Source organism: Oenanthe melanoleuca, chromosome 8 (assembly GCF_029582105.1).
Source record: "Oenanthe melanoleuca isolate GR-GAL-2019-014 chromosome 8, OMel1.0, whole genome shotgun sequence".
NCBI classification, from domain to species: domain Eukaryota; kingdom Metazoa; phylum Chordata; class Aves; order Passeriformes; family Muscicapidae; genus Oenanthe; species Oenanthe melanoleuca.
In genome coordinates, this window is record NC_079342.1 from 1,146,888 (window position 1) to 1,165,141 (window position 18,254).

Below are 18,254 nucleotides of genomic sequence, written 5' to 3' on the forward strand. Positions count from 1 at the left end.
GACTCCCCCGCGGGAAGGCCGAGCCGCGGGCGGGGCGGAGCGCGGGCAGCGCCGCTCCGGTGACACGGGGCGGGGGCGGGACCCGAAGCGGGGCCGGGGCCGCCGGCACAGCGCGCGCCGCGCGGTAACCAATCAGCGCGGCCCTTGCTGCCAGCCAATCCCCGGGCTGTAACCAATCAGCGCCGCCCTTGCTGCCAGCCAATCCCCGGGTTGTAACCAATCAGCGCCGCCCTTGCTGTCAGCCATTCCCCGCATGGTAACCAATCAGCGCCGCCCTTGCTGCCAGCCAATCCCCGATCTGTAACCAATCAGCGCCGCCCTTGCTGCCAGCCAATCCCCGATCTGTAACCAATCAGCGCCACCCTTGCTGCCAGCCAATCCCCGATCTGTAACCAATCAACGCCGCCCTTGCTGCCAGCCAATCCCGGCGTTCCGTCTTGGGCGCCGTCGTTATGGTAACGGCGCGACGCCATGCCGGGGCCGCGGCCTCCGCCGTGAGTGAGGCTTCAAAGTTATTGGAATTAAAATGCTTAAAAACCTTTAAAATACCTGGGGATAGATGTGTTATATATTATTATATGTATTTATGGTAAAATGGTAAAAATCTTTTGTTATAAGAGGTTGATATCCATTAAAATAATTGGGAATATATAAGAAATTATAAGAATCCTTTATTAGAAATGGTTATAAATGGTGAAAATCCTTGAAAATAATTGGTGATATATAAAAAATTATATAAGAAATTGTAAAAAAACTTTCTTATAAATGGTTTACATCCTTTATAATAAATGAAGATTTACAATAATAAATTGGGAATTAAATTAGATAAATGATCAAACCTTTAGTATTAATTTGCTATTTGATAAAAATGAATATTTCCAGGGCAGCAGCAGGAGGTGCTGGAGCCACCAAGGCCCCAAATTCCAGGAGAACTTCCACAGCTTCCCAGGGAAAAGGCAGCAGGAGCAGGGCCCTGCTGGGCAGGCAGGGAGCTGGGCAGGTGAGGGAGCACCTGGGGAAGGGGGGAGAGAAAAATGCACCTGGGGAGGGATCACAGAAACCATGGAATGGGTGGGAAAGGGGGGAGAGATCCAAATGCACCTGTGGAGGGATCACAGAAACCATGGAATGGGTGGGAAAGGGGGGAGAGATCCAAATGCACCTGTGGAGGGATCAGAGAAATCCTGGAATGGGTGGGAAAGGTGGGAGAGAACAAAATCCACCTGTGGAATGGATCACAGAAATTTTGGAGTGGTTGGGAAAGTGGGGAGAGATCCAAATGCACCTGTGGAGGGATCACAGAAACCATGGAATGGGTGGGAAAGTGGGGAGAGAACAAAATCCATCTCTGGAGGGATCACAGAAACCATGGAATGGGTGGGAAAGGGGGGAGAGATCCAAATCTACCTGTGGAGGGATCAGAGAAACCATGGAATGGGTGGGAAAGGGGGGAGAGAACAAAATCCATCTGTGGGAGGGATCACAGAAATTTTGGAGTGGTTAGGAAAGGTGGGAGAGATCCAAATCCATCTGTGGAGGGATCACAGAAATCATGGAATTATTGGGTTGGGAAAGGTGGGGAGAGAGCAAAATGCACCTGTGGGAAGCCTGGAATGGTTGGGTTGGGAAAAGTGGGAAGAGCCCAAAATCTACCTGCAGGAAAGACCAAAAAGTCCTGGAATGGTTGGGTTGGGAAAGGTGGGAAAAACCCCAAATCCACCATTGGGAAGAACCAAAAAGTCCTGGAATAGTTGGGAAAGGAAAGGAAAGGAAAGGAAAGGAAAGGGAAAGGGAAAGGGAAAGGGAAAGGGAAAGGGAAAGGGAAAGGTGGGAAAAACCCCAAATTTACCATTGGGAAGAACCAAAAAGTCCTGGAATGTTGGGTTGGGAAAGGTGGGAAAAACCCCAAATCCACCATTGGGAAGAAGCAAAGTCCTGGAATGGTTGGGAAAGGAAAGGAAAGGTGGGAAAAACCCCAAATTGGGAAGAACCAAAGTCCTGGAATGGTTGGGTTGGGAAAGGTGGGAAAAACCCCAAATTTACCATTGGGAAGAACCAAAAAATCCTGGAATGGTTGGGAAAGGAAAGGTGGGAAAACCCCCAAATTTACCATTGGGAAGAACCAAAGTCCTGGAATGGTTGGGAAAGGAAAGGTGGGAAAACCCCCAAATTTACCATTGGGAAGAACCAAAAAATCCTGGAATGGTTGGGAAAGGAAAGGTGGGAAAACCCCAAATTTACCATTGGGAAGAACCAAAAAATCCTGGAATGGTTGGGAAAGGAAAGGTGGGAAAACCCCAAATTTACCATTGGGAAGAAGCAAAGTCCTGGAATGGTTGGGAAAGGAAAGGTGGGAAAACCCCAAATTTACCATTGGGAAGAACCAAAAAATCCTGGAATGGTTGGGAAAGGAAAGGTGGGAAAACCCCAAATTTACCATTGGGAAGAAGCAAAGTCCTGGAATGGTTGGGAAAGGAAAGGTGGGAAAAACCCCAAATTTACCATTGGGAAGAACCAAAAAGTCCTGGAATGGTTGGGAAAGGTGGGAAAAACCAAAAAAACCCAAAAAATCCTGGAATTATGGGATTGCACCTCCAAGCTCATCCCATTCCCAAGGGCAGGAAGTTCCCACCATCCCAGGGTGCTCCAAGATTTGACAATAATTAACATTTCTCATCTGAGATTTATTACTGGAACAGCTCCTGTATTCACCCAAAATCCAGAATATTCCCCAAACATACCCTGGGAATCATTTCAGCTCCTCACTGACCTTTCTGCACTATTTAAACACTGCCATGAAGAAGATGTGTAATTGTTCATCTGATTTAATTGGATTAATCAGGATCAATAATGACCCTTGGTGGTGCTTGGGGAATAAATGAGCTGGAAAAGCCTCAGGGAGGAGCAGAAGTGGCAGGGAAATCATCCTGATTAATCCCATTTTTCTGCAGGTTTTTGATGAGGAAGGGAAGAATGTGACACCCCATCCCCTCTTCCAGCCAGACCCAAATGCTGCTGTAACCAGGCAAGAAAATTTTATCTTAAAGTTTAGTAAGTGCAGACAACTTTTTTTTTCCAAAATTATTAAATATAGAAATTAAAATAGCAAATTAAAATATTAAAAATATCAGTTCAGCTATCAAAATATTCACAGAATGACTAGGTTGGAAGAGACCTTCAAGATCAAGTCCAAATATGTTTAACATAATAAGAATTCTCAGCTTTAATAATACTTAAGCAAGTTACCTCTGTGGGATTATGTGCATCCATCTCCAAAAAATGCTCTTGAACAAAAAATTTGGAGTTAAAACTCCTAAGTTATGTTCCACTACAAAAAAACAAAGTCAGTGGAGTTTGGGCTGACAAACTCAATGAAGTCATGCAAAGAAAGTCAATAATTATTGGTGTTTGAAATGAAAAATCCTGAGCCATGCATTATCAAAATGCAAGGAATAATTGTAATTATTTCCAATTTATAATTATAATTGTAAACATTGATTTCTGACATGAAGATATTCCTTTTTTTTGCCACATTTCCCAGGCTGGTTGTTTCAAAGAACAATCCCAGGGGGTGGGATACATAAAAATGACTTAAAAATAAAAAGTACCTCCAGAAAATAAACACTTTTTTTTGTTTTTTGAGACAATTTCTGCTTGTTTTTTGTCCCTGAAGGACACATAGAAGCAGCAGATCAACAAGCAAGCCTGGCTTGGATGAAACAGAACCTCACCAAGACCCAACCTTGAGCTTGTCTGGTAAAGAACACAGCCAATATTTACAAATTAATACATCAAATTAAATATTCTGGGATTTGGGACTTCCAGAATGAATTGTTCTGTTAATTTTGAGTGTTGTTTTCCAGCTGAGCAGCAGGAGGGGGAGGCAGCCCTGACAGAGGCAGAGCTGGAGCAGAGGGTGGATGTTTTCCTGTCAGAGACAGACACGCTCTGGATGCTGGATCTGCCCACGGCCCTGGTGTGCAGGGAGGCAGAGGAGGCAGGGAGAGTCCTGTGAGTGAGCACTCAGGGGTGTGAGTGAGCTCTGAGAGTCCTGTGAGTGAGCTCTGAGAGTCCTGTGAGTGACCACTGAGAGTCCTGTGAGTGAGCACTCAGAGTCCTGTGAGTGAGCACTCAGGGGTCTGCTGGATCTGCCCACGGCCCTGGTGTGCAGGGAGGCAGAGGAGGCACTCAGAGTCCTGTGAGTGGGCACTCAGGGGTGTGAGTGGGGACTGAGAGTCCTGTGAGTGAGCACTCAGAGCTCTGTGTGAGCACTCAGAGCTCTCTCAGCCAGCACTCAGAGCCCTCTCAGCCAGCACTCAGCTCTGTGAGTGAGCACTCAGAGCTCTCTCAGCCAGCACTCAGAGCTCTCTCAGCCAGCACTCAGCTCTGTGAGTGAGCACTCAGAGCTCTCTCAGCCAGCACTCAGCTCTGTGAGTGAGCACTCAGCTCTGAGTGCAGTGCTGCCTGGAAGGGCTGGGCTGGGACAGACACTGGGCAGAGCAAAGGGAATAAAATGGAATTTACTGAAATTACTGAAATTATTCACCTTGGGCAGTGCAGGAGCCCGGCCTGGGCTGCACCCAAATCACATCCAGGATGGATCCTGAAGTTTCAGAGTTACCCAGCAGCAGATTCTGAAAAACACAAAAGTTAAAACCCAAAGCAAAAACCCAGCAAAAGCTCCATTTCTTACAGCTCCATATCCTGGAGGAAATCCTTACTCCTTCCACTGAAAAATGGTGGCAGGTTAGGGAAAGCCAGGGCTGGAGGAGGGTGAGAATTGGATTTTCATGGAAACACTTCAGATGTTTCAAACTGCTGCATCTCTTCTCATTATTTATGAATTTAGAAGAGTTCACACAGCAGGCAGCTCCCCTTGGTGCTCCCTGAACTTTGGTGGGAATGCTGAAACAGAAAAGGAGAAGTTTCCTTTTTGTCTGTTCATTCTCTGCCTTTCACTCCCAAGTGAGGAGAGCTCTGAACTCTGGATTCCCCCAAAGTCCCCAGGCAGTTGGAAGAGGGATTTTTTTTTTTTAAATTTTATTTTATTTTATTTTATTTTATTTTTGTTTCTGTTCTCCACATGCCATTCCTGCTTTAGAACAGCATCACAAAGATCAGAAAGAGCTGCTGAATGATACAAAGGCTGAAATAACATCCAGCAACCCAAAAAGCAGGAAATTTAGGCCATGGAAAAGCCTCTCTTGTTAAAGGCACTGAGAATTCCAGGCAGAGTTTTTCCAGGGAGGCACCAGCCAGTGTTTCCTTTGTTTTCCAGGGAGAGAAATAAGATTTATACAGAGATTTGCAATGCTAAAATTGGCAGTGAGTACTTTGAAGAAAAAATTGTGCAAACCATCTCTGGAGCTGCCAAAACCAAGGAAGTGCAATGTGAGACAGTCACCACAGCAGAGAAAGGTAATCCTGGGAGAAAAGGGATTTTTTATTTCTGTCTCTAAGCAGGAGATGTTTCCTCAGGTTCCACTGCCAGAGATTTAAGTTCAGGCACTCTGGGTTGTGGTGGCCTTTTCTGCCCCTCCTAAATCTTGAATTTAGTGCTGGAACACTGAATCCATTGCAATTAAAATGTTATTTTTGTGTGCAAGAGGCCACAAAATGATGGGGAATGCTGTTCCAAACACTTTTCCTTTGTGTTAGTGTCTGTAAAATGAGGGAATAAACCCCCAAAGTAGATAATAATCTGTTTTGAAAAGCTATTTGCCACTTTTTTTGTGTGCCTGGAATATGATCAGGGCTCATTCCAACCCCTGAGTACATCAAAGCAAGTTTGGGGTGGGTGCTGCTCAAGGGGAGCCACACCCCAAAAAAAAACCCTGAAGGAGCTGCAGCAGTCACACAAGAAGAGAAATTTTAAAGTTATTTTATCTGCATTCATGATTCTTATTAAGCAAGGCAACCTTTGCTGTAAATTTGCAAAAGATAACTCTTAAAAGATGAAATTAAAACATTAAATCAGAAATTAAATCAGAAATATCAACATCTTTGGGAGCAGAGCTGGCTCCAAAGCCCCCAGCCCAGCAGCAATAATTGACCAAACCCAGAGCCTGTGTGAAGGGACATCCATTCCCAGGGATGATGGTGACTTTCTGGGATTTGGACAATTCTCTGGAGGCCTCAGAAGCAGAAGCTGCACAGACAGAAGAAGCCAGAGCCCCAGCAGGGAAAAGCAGCAAACCTCCCTCAGCTGAAGAGCACAGTCAGGCTGTGGCTGCTCCTTCTGCCAGAGGTAACATCTCCCAGTTCTCATCCTCCTAAACCACAAACATCCCTGGGATTTGTGGGGAAAACTTCCTGAAAAACGCTGCCTGGAACCTGCAGGAGTTTGCCAAAGGATCTTGGGCAGGGCTGCACTTCTCTGCACACTGCCATCAGAAATTATCTTAAATAAAGATAAATACTCAGGGACAAGGTTTGCTGGTACTCACCTTAAAAAGTAGAAGTAAAACACCATGAGAAAAATTCCAGAAGTATCTGAAAAAGATAAGAAAATTATACTAAGATAAGATGATAAAATTATAAGAAAATTATAACAAGAAAAAATTAATAGTTAAAGTATTTTTTGGAATCCTCTGCTTTTTGCAAGTGGAGAATTCTTATCCCTTGATTTTTCTGTGTGAAGTTTTATCACATTCAAAGCATTTCTATCCCATTTATCTCTTATCTGGCATTATGGGCCTGTTGATCCTCTGATCCTTGTGGAATATCCAATCTGGAATATCCCATAATTGTGTGATGCAGCTTCTCCCATGATCATTGCAGAGAGTGCTGGTCCTGCCAGGAGCCAGGAGGAGAAGGAATGCAGTTCAGAAGAGATCTTAGCCTCAGCAAACCTGCAGCAGGATTTGGTTGTGATGGAGAGGATTCTCATGGAGAACATTTTCCAGCCCAAGCTCGCACTGTATCGGCAGATTCCTGTGCTCATAGGTCTGTTCCTTGCTCAGTTTTTTCACAAGTTAGGATTTCTTAATTCCTCAAATCTTAATTTCTATTTTTTTTTCACTACAAAATATCTGCTGAAAAGGCAAATTTTTTCTTCTGCTGTGAATAATTAGAATGAGGTAAGTGAAATCTACTCAGATTCTACATCTGTGCATTTTAGAACCCGTTGTTGTCTCAGAGACTGAGGAAGAAGCAGAAGAGGATGAGGATGAAAAGGAAGAGGAGAAGCAGGAGGAAACACCCTTGCCAGACCCAAAGCAGAGCTCAGCAGAAGGTGCAGGTCCCACAGGTCCCAGCCTGGAGCAGCTGTGGTCATACAGGTGTGATTTAACCAGTGGTCACAGTGTGAGCAGCATGGCTTGGAACAAAGTGAACCCTGTGAGTCCCCAAATCATCCCTGAGCTGGTCCCAAACTGGGTGGTGGCAATAAACTCCAGATTCTGGGCTGATTTTCTCAGAGGGATCTCAAAGGTGGATCCAATCCCTTGCTACTTTCATCTACAGGCTGCACTTGGATATTCCTACACATCACAGCTTAAATTCTGTTAAATTTAATTTAATTTAACTCCTGATTCTGGAGGGATTCCCTGGGAGGGATCTCAAAGCTGGATCCAGCCCCTCACTCTTGCTGCTTTCATCTACAGGCTGTATTTGGCTTTCCCTACACATCACAGCTTAAATTGACCCAAAATGTCCTGAATTGCTCCAGTTTACCCTGAACACCAATATTAATAGACTTGGTCTGTTCTAAAATTGAAATTTAACTCCTGCTGCTAAACTTTATCATCATTGATGGAGTTTCTTTGTGGTAGTTTAGACACCATGTCTTTGTCTCTAACAAGAACCTCCCAAAAAAGCAGAATTCCTCAAGATTTAAGGATAAGATGCACAGTAACAGCACAGAAGCCAAAACTTCTTTAATCTGGTCATGTAAAGCTCTGTTTCCCCAACTGAACTCACTTTTTAAACAAAAATAATGGATGGAAAAGAGATAAAAAACTGCTTAGGATGAGAAACAGAAACCCAGTGACAGAAAATAAAGACATTTCATACTTTTTGTGCCCCAAATCTCCAGATATTAAAAAGTTAGACACATTCAGAGACTTCAGTTTTAGAATACTTAGGGCAAACAATCAGCTACTTTTAAAATGTGAGTTTCACAAATGACTTGTTGAGTGCAAGAAAAGAAAAATGAATGGAGCTGAAGGCTAAAGACTTGCTGCTGGTTTTTATTTCTGCCTATGGAAGGGAGTGAAGGGAATTCACTGGAGTGTGGAAAGCTAAAATCCAGGAGCTTGAGGTGCTCTCTGAAGCTCCTTTTACAGCTAACCCAGAGAGGGAAAATTAGCAGAATTCTTCTGTACTCCATTAAATAAAGCACATTAAAATATGATTTTAGACCCATGTATCTCCAGTTTTGCCTTGACACAAAGGTGCTTTTGGGAATATCCTGCTGAGCTCCAAGTGGGGCTGAGATGTTGCTGCTGCTCTGTGCTTGCAGGATCTCATAGCAGTTGGTTACAGGGAGTTTGTTTCTCAGGATCAGAAGAAAGGCCTGGCTTGCTGTTGGTCACTGAAGAACCCCATGGTAACGAGTCCCTTTGTTTGCTTTTCCTGCAATCTGCTTTTCTCTGGACAATTTCTGCTTTATTTGCCTTTTAACTCCAATTATTTACTCTTAACTTCTCACAACGCTGTCAATAAAAGAGGAAATTTTATAGATGGAACATTTACACCCCTGCAGATCCATCTGAAAAGGGATCCTTTTAAAACCAACCATTAAAAAAAAACTATTCAAAAATCTCAAAGTGTCCCAGTAAAAAAAAATTTGATTGCCATAAATTACAACATTTCAGTTTGATTTCTACCACAAACTTCTGTTGGCCAAAACTGTATCTGACTAATTTAAACCAGGCAGAGTCAAATCTTTGATGTATCTTTACCACACTAAAAACTCTCATGATTCCTTACTGTCACCAAAGACATTTTTAGGTGTTTGGTTTGCAGGTATTTCTGCACTATCTTTACCTTTTTCCTAATTTTATCAGTTGTAGCAAGAAATACACGGAGCCAGTCAGAATAGGGAGTAATTTCTGGTCAGCATCATGAGTTTCCAGCACTTGGTGCTCAGAGTTAAGAAAAGAGAGGTGGCACTGCCCCAGCTGACAGCTCTGCTGTGTTCCTCAGTGGCCAGAGCGCGTTTTCCGCTGCGAGCACGGCGTCACCGCTGTGGATTTCTCCCTGGGCAGCCCCAGCCTGCTGGCAGTGGGGATGAGCAGCGGCTGCGTGGCCATCTACGACGTGCGGAGCCGCAGGGACGCCGCGCTGCTGGACAGCAGGTCAGCCTGCAGCTCCCCCGCAGCTGCACACCAGAGGAGCCTCGCTGCCTCCCCCCCAGGAACTGCAGCTTTTCACCCCATTCCGTGTCCTAGTGGAATGGTTTTGAGAGCAAAATCAGTGAGAGACTCCAAGTCAGAAATACAATTTAAAAAAAGAGAAAAAATACCTGCAATAGTAGAAAAGAAAAATCACTGCCAGAGTCAGAATACAGCCTGACACCCCTCTGGTCAGGGTGGTGGTAGTGCAGGTGAAGTGCTCTTGTTGAAATAGTGATCTGTAGAAAGATCTGGTAGCTCTTGTCCTCTGCAAACCTGTGGGTAAGGGCAGCTCTGGTGTTCCAAATCCCAGTTTTTATCTGGGTAGGAAAGGCTTGGCTCCTCCCCTGGCTGGAGCATCTCCCAGTGGGATGATGGAATTTTATCAGTCATGCCCTGGGACTCACTGGCCATTAACAGGAGATATCTCCTGGAGGGAGGATGGGCTGTGGGAAGATAAAGATGATTGCCCAGCTGGTTTAAAGATGGCCCATGAGCAGGAGATATCTCCCACGGAGATAAGAATCACTGCCCCACCTGGCTTTTAACAGATGACCCATTAACAGGAGATATCTCCCACAGAGATTAGGATCTCTGCCCCAGCTGGTTTTTAACAGATGACCCATTAACAGGAGATATCTCCACAGAGATAAGAATCACTGCACCACCTGGTTTAACAGCTGGCCCATTAGCAGGAGATATCTCCACAGAGACAAGGATCCCTGCCCCAGCTGGTTTAACAGATGCTGATAGAATCCAAACTTTTGGGCACATCTTTCCATTGTATCCTAGGGCACCTAGCTAGCACAATCCAAATCCTTATGGAGAGCAGTGGGAGCTTTTGGTGCTTTCTCTGATCCCTCTTGCCAAAAATGGAGAGAACATCAGAGGAAGTGAGGGGTGAGCAGGAATGAAGAAGGAAATGAGAGAGGGGATGGGTGGGGGTTGAGGGAAGCACCTGCCCCAAGGGCAGCTCTCCAGGCCTCAGGCACTCTCCTACAAGGTGCAGATTGATTTCATGGTGCAAGCACATAAACAGTGCCCTGAAACAAATTATCAAACATGTTTAATAAAGGAAACATTTTCCTGGAGAAAAAAAAATGTTCAGACCCTTTTTTAAAAAAGAAAAGCTAAACATTTCTGCTGTAAGACTTAACACTCATTATGAAGTGGAAGTTTAATTATTTTTCAAACATGTTGTCTTGTCTTTGCTCATCTATGATTTACCATGTGTGTTTTTTTGTCCCAGTGCATCCCTAAATAAACATAAAGGTCCTGTGTGGCAGCTGAGGTGGGTGGAACAGGACAGAGGTGACAAAACAGAGAGACTGATGTGTATCTCAGGAGATGGGAGAATGACCCAGTGGTTCATCCAGCAAAGGCTGGATTGCTTTGGTGAGCACCTGAAACTGCTCCCTTTGATTCCTGCTGACATTTTTTTTCTACCAGTTATCCCACAAAACATTGCAGAGCTGCTGGGCATCCCAAAGCAGCACAAATTCCTCACACCTGTTTGACAAAATCTCCTGCTCTTCACACAGATGTGATGAAAATCAAGCGAACAGAAAGTGGGAAGAAAAAATTCCCAGGTGAGAGAGAAAGGAAAAGTGAAGGTCCCATATCACAAGAGGCAGCTGGAATGTGCTTTGACTTCCATCCTGAGGTAGGCTCAGAAAGCCCATCCTGGCTGCAGTACTAGCCAGAAAACCTCTGCAGCAGAGGTGGCATGCTCAGTTGTGCTGCTTTAATGGGAGCTGGCCAGGGACTTTGGCACTGCTATTTAAACCACATTAATTTTGAAATAAATTGTTTTCTAGCTACTAAGATTTACCCCAAATGAAATGGTAAAACAAGCCCTGTTCTCCTGATGCCTAAAGAGAGGCTGCCTAGAACAGAGGCTGGGCAGATTAAAGGAATAAAGCAGGGATTTATTAAAAGCCCTTCCAAGGATTCACCTTGGGCAGTGCAGGAGCCTGGCTGTGGCTCCACCCAAGATGGACCCAAGTCAGGAGTTTTCACACTTTTATCAGTTTGGGTCCATTCCCACATTGGGGTTCACTGTCCAATCCCAGCTCCAGGCTCTGCAGTCCCACCCTCCCAGATTCTCTCCTCCATTCTCTCTGTTTGCACTTTTTGGGGCTGGAGCTGCAGCGTGTCCTTGGTTCTGGGCTGGACAAGAATTGTTTTGTGTGACTGAGCTGGGAGGAGAACTTGTGACACTTTGTGTGGAGTTCAGAGTTACACACAAATGCAGTGCAGAATCTGGAAATGATGAAAGCTCAAAGCATCACTCCCAGCCACGTTACTCACATTTCCTTGGGGCAGTTCCCCTCTGAGTGATGGCCAAGCCTGGGAGAATTTGTTCAACACCTCCCACACCCAGGACTCAGCTGAGCTTCTCTTCATCCAGCTGAGTACTTCCTCCACAGAGCACTTGAAGAATTCCTGCCTTTTCCACGTGGATTGCTGAAAATCTAAGATTTTCAGGAGTCAAACCCCAGCTCATTGTTGAAGAAGACCTCAGCAAATGTGCAGTGTTGTGGTTCCACTTTACTCACCACTCACAGGAGCTCCTCCTTGGCTCTGAACTCCTCCAGCCCCAGATGATTTCTGCAGGAGTGATCAATTTAACCAACCTAGGCTGCTTTTCCCTTTCTTGCAGAATACTGATATTTTTCTTGCTGGAACAGAAGAGGGCCACATCCACTGCTGCTCTTGCTCGGGCAAGGAGAGGATTCTGGGGACATACAGAGGCCATAAGGTGAGCGAGACACTAAACAAGGACAGCAGGAACTGCTCAATTCAAAAATGTAAGTTTTTTACTTATATTTAGTGAAGATCAGCAACAAAAGAAACCTCAACTCTTTCTCTAATATTAGGAATGAATTCCCATAGCATAAAGCATCACAGTCTTACAGGATTACTTTCTACACTGTCAGGATTTTTTTCAAGTCATTTTTTCAAACGGTTACTATGAACTGTTTGAAAGCTTCAGTTCTGGCTTTATTTTAAGACAGCAATCAGAAATCTGATTGTCCTGTAGAGTTAAAGAGTCTTACCTGTGGGAGGAAGGCTGGGCAGCACCAAATTCTGTTTTGTTTCTCTCCAAGCAGGGCCCTGTGTACAAAGTTGCCTGGAATCCCTCCAGCACAGACATGTTCCTCAGCTGCTCTGCGGACTGGAGCATCCTTTTGTGGCACCGGGACTCCCACACCCCCCTTTTAACCTTCACTTCTGTCACAGCTTTTGTTCACGACATCAAGTGGGCTCCACAATCAGCCTTCATCTTCGTAGCCGTCAATGAGAGGAGGGTGGAGATCTGGGATCTGAGCGTCAGCATGTGAGTAATGAGGACTCTGAAATCTCTTTGTCACACATTGTGACCTCATCGGTGGTTTTATCAGATCGTTACAGCTCCACACTTTGCCTGCTCAAACCATTGCGTTTTGAAATGCTCCTTGTGTAAAAGCAGAGGGTGGTTACCAGAGACTTGGGGTTAGAAGAGAAGGAGCTGGATGTCTCATGGAGCTGATAAAGTATAAAACTGCCCTTTTGCCTGCAGAAATCGTGGCAGAGTTAGGAGGAAAAGTAACAAAACTGAGCTGCTTTGGTAAAGATTGTCTGAAGTTGAGATGGTTCAGTTACCTGTGACCTTGTCCAGCTGCTCTGGGTTTGTGTTACTGACAGAGTGAAGCCCTGGTGGATCCAGAGCCCTGCCACATCCTGCAAATTATTCATCTAATAAAAATATTAACCACCCCTCTCTAGATTAGCTCAGATTTTAGGCAAGCAGGATTATTTTAGTTAACAGCAAATGGGATTTTTTCTTCTGGCAGAGCCCAAACCAAACACTGCCTCAGTCCCCAGCTTTAGAGATTACCTAGAGCACAGAGTGAAATGTGCAGCTGATAAATGCATGGCACCCATTAACTCTTGGCTTGCAGCTTCCAGCCCGTGCTCTCCTGTGCTGCCAGCCCTGAAGGGAATCTCAGCTCCCTCCTGTTTGCCAGGAATGCTGAGTGCCTGCTCCTGGGGGACAGCTGTGGCCAGGTGGGGGTGTGGCAGCTGCACAACCTGGCTGTCCCCAGCACCCAGCAGGTAAGTGCTCAGAGGTTCCTCTGCAAGGCAGTTCTGGGAAACACCCAGCTGGGGAATATTGGGGTAGGTGGGATCACAGTTCCAAGGTGGTGGTTGCTGCTCTCCTGCTGCCACACCACTGGAAATTAATTTCCTTTATAAACAAGAGAAATGTTTGCATGCTGCCAAATGTGACAGCACAAATGCAGCCCAAGTGCTGTTTCCCAGAATTCCAAAGAAGAATCAGCTCCTTTTCCTCTTGTTTTCCAGGTTGGTTCCTTGTGGGACATTGTTGCTCCTGCTGGAGCTCCTGTTTAGCAGTAGCTGATATCCCTTCTCCCTCAGGAAGCACTGTAGTATGAACATAGACTGGTTATCCTTTCGTAATCAATAAAGTTTCTCTTTGAAGGCACAGTGCTGAGAAACTTCTTTCAAATTTCTCAATTTCCTCCTGGAAGTCTCATTGCATGAACAGTGTTCATGGATGGGCCTCTCTGGAATCCTGATCATGGAAAGCTCTCTGTATCTTTTCTCTTTATCCCTTTCTGCTCTTCCCCCAAAGTCTTTTCTCCTTGGGTTGAAAGCAGGCAGTGTTTGGCTGCCTGGGCTGGCTTTTTGGGGGGGCAGAGCAGAAGAAACAGAAAAAAATACCCAGCTGGGAGATTTCCTGCCCCCAGGAAATAGGGAGCATCTCCAGAGGAGTGATGAAGCACAAGTTGTAGCCCTGCTGCTGAGCACATTACATATGGAAAGGTGTATTTTATAGATCCAGAACACCCAGCCTCTCTCATTATCCTGACAATAAACACCCAGCACTCAAACACAGCACTGAATTAAGGACCATTTGTGCTGCATTAACATCCACTTCCTGCTGTGTGCTGCACATCTGACAGGGGACATGCAAACTTCCCCCTGACATAAAACTCATCTTGGTGTGTTTCAAAGAAAGGCCCTCGTTAAGGTGAATCATTTGTTAATCATTATTATAAATCTGACCAAGATACACCCTGTATTTTCCATTCATGCCCATGACTGTTTGCTTTCTGCTAAAAAGCAGCTTTCTGTAACACATCATAACCCACCCTGCAGACAGTGAAAATTAATTACCTGTAACATTATGGTGCTGGAAAATCCTCGTGGTGCTAGGAAGGGCTCAAGATCTCCAAAGTTCCTCATCTATTTTGTCCTTAAACACGGAATTTCTGACCATATAATTGAGAAATTTCCTCCTAGAGGCATTTTATTGCAAGGATTTTTTATAGAAATGTAAATACAATGTTAGGAACCAGTAACTCAGAACCAAGCCCTCCTCCCAGAGCAGACTCATGTGCTGTAGGATCATGTCCTATCTCTTGGCACACTGGGAATCCTGGCTGGGATACCAATATCTGCCCCAAACCCCCTCTGGGGTGGATTTTGTCAGCAGTGCTTGGCACTGGCAGGGTTTTCCCCACAAGCATCCACAGTTAGCAGTAAACAAGGTGGGGGAATGAAGAGGTGCACACAGACACCATGGCAAGGAGTTAATTCCATTTTTCTTTGGGATCACCAACACAAAAAGACCCCAGTCAGGATGGGCATCAGGGAACACAGACACCAAACCATGTCACAAACACCCTCCTGTTCTGGCAGAACACACATGGACTGCACCCACCTAAGCCATACCCCATAAACGTGTCACACCTCAGGTGTTCCCAGTAAAGACTTCTGCACTCTTTAATACCTGACTGACATCCCAAAGCACTTCAAACATGACCAGAAACAAGCAGTTTATTTGTTTTTAGCAAACATTGCCACCCTCCGAGTGAGCTGCTGCCCAGTGGAGTGGACAGAGCTCCAGTATAAATGGGAAGGCTCCAGCAGAACTCGCCACTGGCTCCCTCCTGCCCTGCCCGCAGCTGGCAGCATGAGGGGCACGGTGCTGGCACTGGGCTGCCTGGCTCTGCTGCTGCTGGCACAGCACGGGCAGGGCGAAGGCAGCAAGGTGAGGCTCTGCGGGAGAGATTTCATCAGAGCCGTGGTGTTCACCTGCGGCGGCTCCCGCTGGAAAAGGGAGCTCAGCGAGCAGCAGGAGCTGCGGGGTGAGTACAGCCGCACGGCCAGGCTCCTCCCTGCCCGCTGCAGCCACACCCCGGGGCGTCCCAGGGCGTCCCAGGGGATCCCAGGAGGTCCCAGGGCATCCCAAGAGATCCCAGGGTGTCCCAGGAGATCCCAGGAGATCCCAGGACATCCCAAGAGATGCCAGGAGATCCCAGGGGGTCCCAGGGCATCCCAAGAGATCCCAGGGCGTCCCAGGAGATCCCAGGGCGTCCCAGGAGATCCCAAGAGATCTCAGGGCGTCTCAGAGGATCCCAGGACGTCCCAGGGCGTCCCAAGGCATCCCAAGGGGATCCCAGGACGTCCCAGGAGATCCCAGGGGATCCCAGGGCGTCCCAGGAGATCCCAGAGCGTCCCAGGGGGTCCTAGAGCGTCCCAGGAGATCCCAGGGCATCCCAAGAGATCCCAGGGCGTCCCAGGAGATCCCAGAGGATCCCAGGGCGTCCCAAGGGATCCCAGGGCGTCCTAGAGCGTCCCAGGAGATCCCAGGGCATCCCAGGGGATCCCAGGGGATCACTAAGCTGCACATGCCCTGCTCCCCTCAATCCCTGCAGCACACTCCGTGCTGGGAGGCAGCCAACAAGCAGCTGCAGCTCCCCTCCTTCCCTCTCCTTGCAGCTTCCTGGGCTATTCTGCTAAAGAAAAATAATTTAGCTCACCTGAGGAGCAGGATGCAAGGCAAGGCTGCCACTGAAAATCTCTCTGCCACCACATTTCGAGGGGCAGTGACAAGTTTTGCTGAAGTTGGTGCAAGTGTCTTACTGCAGCCTTCACTTTCCCCACTAGAAACCAGAAACTTTATGAAATTTGTCATTGGAGCATCTTGAATATCTGCTCTGCAATTTAATGCTTTTGTGTATTTTTATGCTTATTAGCAGATTTTTTGATATGAGAAAATTTTGATTTGACAGTCAGGAAATTCAACCATTACACGCCCAGCTGGAAATCTGTACTCTGACAGATTAAAATAAATAGAGAAAAAGAGAAATAGGCATACAGAAATAGAGAAAAAGGAAAATAGAAATAGAAAAATAGAGAAATAGAGAAAAAGAAAAATAGAAATAGAGAAAAACAGAAATAGAGAAAAAGAAAATAACTGAGGCAGATGACAGCAATAGAAGCTTTCTGCACTTCCCACATCTGCATTTCTGGAAAATTCTATTGTAGCAGCAGCTTTAAACAAATACAAAAGTGATATGGGCAACAACACCCAAAATCTGCTGAAGAACCTTGCTTCTAAATGAGAATCACTACACTCTCAGAGACTGCACAAGGCCCAGCTGTACTGAGTTGTTTCAACTGCAGCTGGATGACGATTTCTGTAGGAACACCCAGAATTTTGGGGCAGCTGATGCTTTAATGCAACACCTGCAGTTCAGGAACTCCCCCAGGTCCAGCTTAATGCTGGTCAAGAGCCTCTGACACATCAAATCCCAGTTTTTCCTGGAGAAGCAAATCTATCAAGGCAAGACTCCAAGCAACACAGGACACTCTTCAATACAAATCCCTGAACTACTGAGTTTCACCACACTGATCACAGACTGTTCCTCACAGTGATGAGCTGCCCACATCAGAGGGTAACACTCAGCTCCCTGCCTGTAGCTTGGTCTGTCTTTCTGGTAAAGATAAAAACCATTAATTACTCATTTTTCAACTTCTAACTTCTCATTTTCCCGTGACAGAGAGTGAGAACCTCCAGCATTTCCCACACGAGGACGAGGGTGACTCTGACTTCTCATCACAGCCAGAGCTGGGGATCCACAGCAAAGAACCCCAGGAGGTCAAACCTGAGCAAGACTTGCAAAACAGCAGCAAAGCTTCTGTGCTGAACAAACGTGAGGCAGCTGATCTGCTGGCCACATCCTGCTGCAACGTGGGCTGCAGCAGGAGAGAGATCAGCTCCCTGTGCTGAAATGCAGCAGCTCAGGGTGGCACAGCTCCCAGGATTAAAACAATCATGACATGACCCACAGCTCTTCCAGTTGTGCTCTTTAATTGTAGCTTTTGGGTGTTACATGTCACAGTGCACATCAGCAAGTGGCTTCAGGTTGTCTGCATTTCACAGTTTTTACAGTGGATTAAACTTTGAGTCATGAGCACATGAAGTGTTTCTTTAGCTTTGCATCTGAAATGTAATAAAATAAGCAATTTGTGATGGGTTTGTTCTCTGAATCAGGGAAATCTAACAGCAGGAAATAGGGGCAGCAAAAGGTCTGGTTTCAGATTCAGAGCAAGGTCAGTGGGGAATAGCTGCACCAGGAGAGACTTGGGACCATCAGCACCAGCCCCAAAACCAGGCAGGCAAAACTCATGGTTTATTTCCTACTCCAGATGCTTCCAGCAATGTCCCCTGGAGGAGAACAGGGAAAACTCTACTTACAGGGAATATTCTGAAAATATTTTCCAGGCCAAGTGCTGAGAGCAGCAATCAGCTGCAAAACTGTGTCAGAGAAAAGAGAAAACCACTTCCCAGAGAAAACTCCTCATCCAAAGCAGGTGAGAGTACCTTGGTCCTTCACAGATCTTTTCTACAACAGAGACAGGAAGAGCTGGCTGAGTATTCACCTCTGCTGCTGTTCAACTCTGCTACCTCCCTATTCAAAATACACACTGTAGACATTTGCCACAGCAAACAGAAGGTGTTTTTGAACAAGTAGGAGGAAAATGTGTCACTCTTGGGCTCCCAGAGGCACCTGCAGGCTCTGCTCACCCACTGCCCCACGTGTGCCACCAGCACCACCCTGT

General features: G+C 46.1%; 2 protein-coding genes and 1 long non-coding RNA gene across 6 annotated transcripts; 2 read left to right on the plus strand and 1 right to left on the minus strand.

Moving 5' to 3' along the window:
* The first annotated feature begins 427 nt into the window (after positions 1 to 427).
* Positions 428 to 13,827, plus strand: DNAI4 (dynein axonemal intermediate chain 4). Of its 4 annotated transcripts, none has more exons than XM_056497967.1 (17): positions 428 to 494; positions 883 to 1,000; positions 2,952 to 3,025; positions 3,674 to 3,756; positions 3,864 to 4,011; positions 5,279 to 5,418; positions 6,092 to 6,247; positions 6,781 to 6,945; positions 7,121 to 7,338; positions 8,462 to 8,548; positions 9,148 to 9,299; positions 10,585 to 10,730; positions 10,877 to 10,998; positions 11,998 to 12,096; positions 12,449 to 12,675; positions 13,280 to 13,433; positions 13,683 to 13,827. In XM_056497967.1, exons 1-17 carry the CDS (start codon positions 472 to 474, stop codon positions 13,728 to 13,730), a joined length of 2,160 nt encoding a protein of 719 aa, XP_056353942.1. In that variant the 5' UTR covers positions 428 to 471; the 3' UTR covers positions 13,731 to 13,827. The 4 variants fall into 4 exon arrangements, with proteins under 4 accessions (XP_056353942.1, XP_056353943.1, XP_056353941.1 ...); XM_056497968.1 differs by having other exon boundaries at positions 430 to 494; positions 8,501 to 8,548; XM_056497966.1 differs by lacking the exon at positions 13,683 to 13,827 and having other exon boundaries at positions 430 to 494; positions 13,280 to 13,663.
* LOC130256388 (uncharacterized) lies at positions 9,530 to 12,707 on the minus strand. The gene is made up of 3 exons (XR_008841103.1): positions 12,395 to 12,707; positions 11,646 to 12,072; positions 9,530 to 9,781 (listed from the first exon to the last, which is right to left on the minus strand). It is a non-coding gene; the product is annotated as an uncharacterized LOC130256388 (long non-coding RNA).
* A 1,428-nt stretch (positions 13,828 to 15,255) lies between the features above and the next one.
* INSL5 (insulin like 5) lies at positions 15,256 to 17,874 on the plus strand. The gene is made up of 2 exons (XM_056497971.1): positions 15,256 to 15,493; positions 17,192 to 17,874. The coding sequence occupies exons 1-2, from the start codon at positions 15,319 to 15,321 to the stop codon at positions 17,419 to 17,421; spliced, it is 405 nt and encodes a 134-aa protein (XP_056353946.1). The 5' UTR covers positions 15,256 to 15,318; the 3' UTR covers positions 17,422 to 17,874.
* Positions 17,875 to 18,254: the final 380 nt, after the last annotated feature.

Bases quoted from the DNA above. Each gene is read 5' to 3' on its own strand.
- INSL5 (XM_056497971.1), top strand. From the start codon at position 15,319: ATGAGGGGCACGGTGCTGGCACTGGGCTGCCTGGCTCTGCTGCTGCTG. The intron at 15,494-17,191 runs GTGAGTACAGCC...TTCCCGTGACAG, and splicing joins CGAGCAGCAGGAGCTGCGGG to AGAGTGAGAACCTCCAGCAT.
- DNAI4 (XM_056497966.1), top strand. From the start codon at position 472: ATGCCGGGGCCGCGGCCTCCGCC. The intron at 1,001-2,951 runs GTGAGGGAGCAC...ATTTTTCTGCAG, and splicing joins GCAGGCAGGGAGCTGGGCAG to GTTTTTGATGAGGAAGGGAA. The intron at 3,757-3,863 runs GTAAAGAACACA...GTTGTTTTCCAG, and splicing joins CCCAACCTTGAGCTTGTCTG to CTGAGCAGCAGGAGGGGGAG.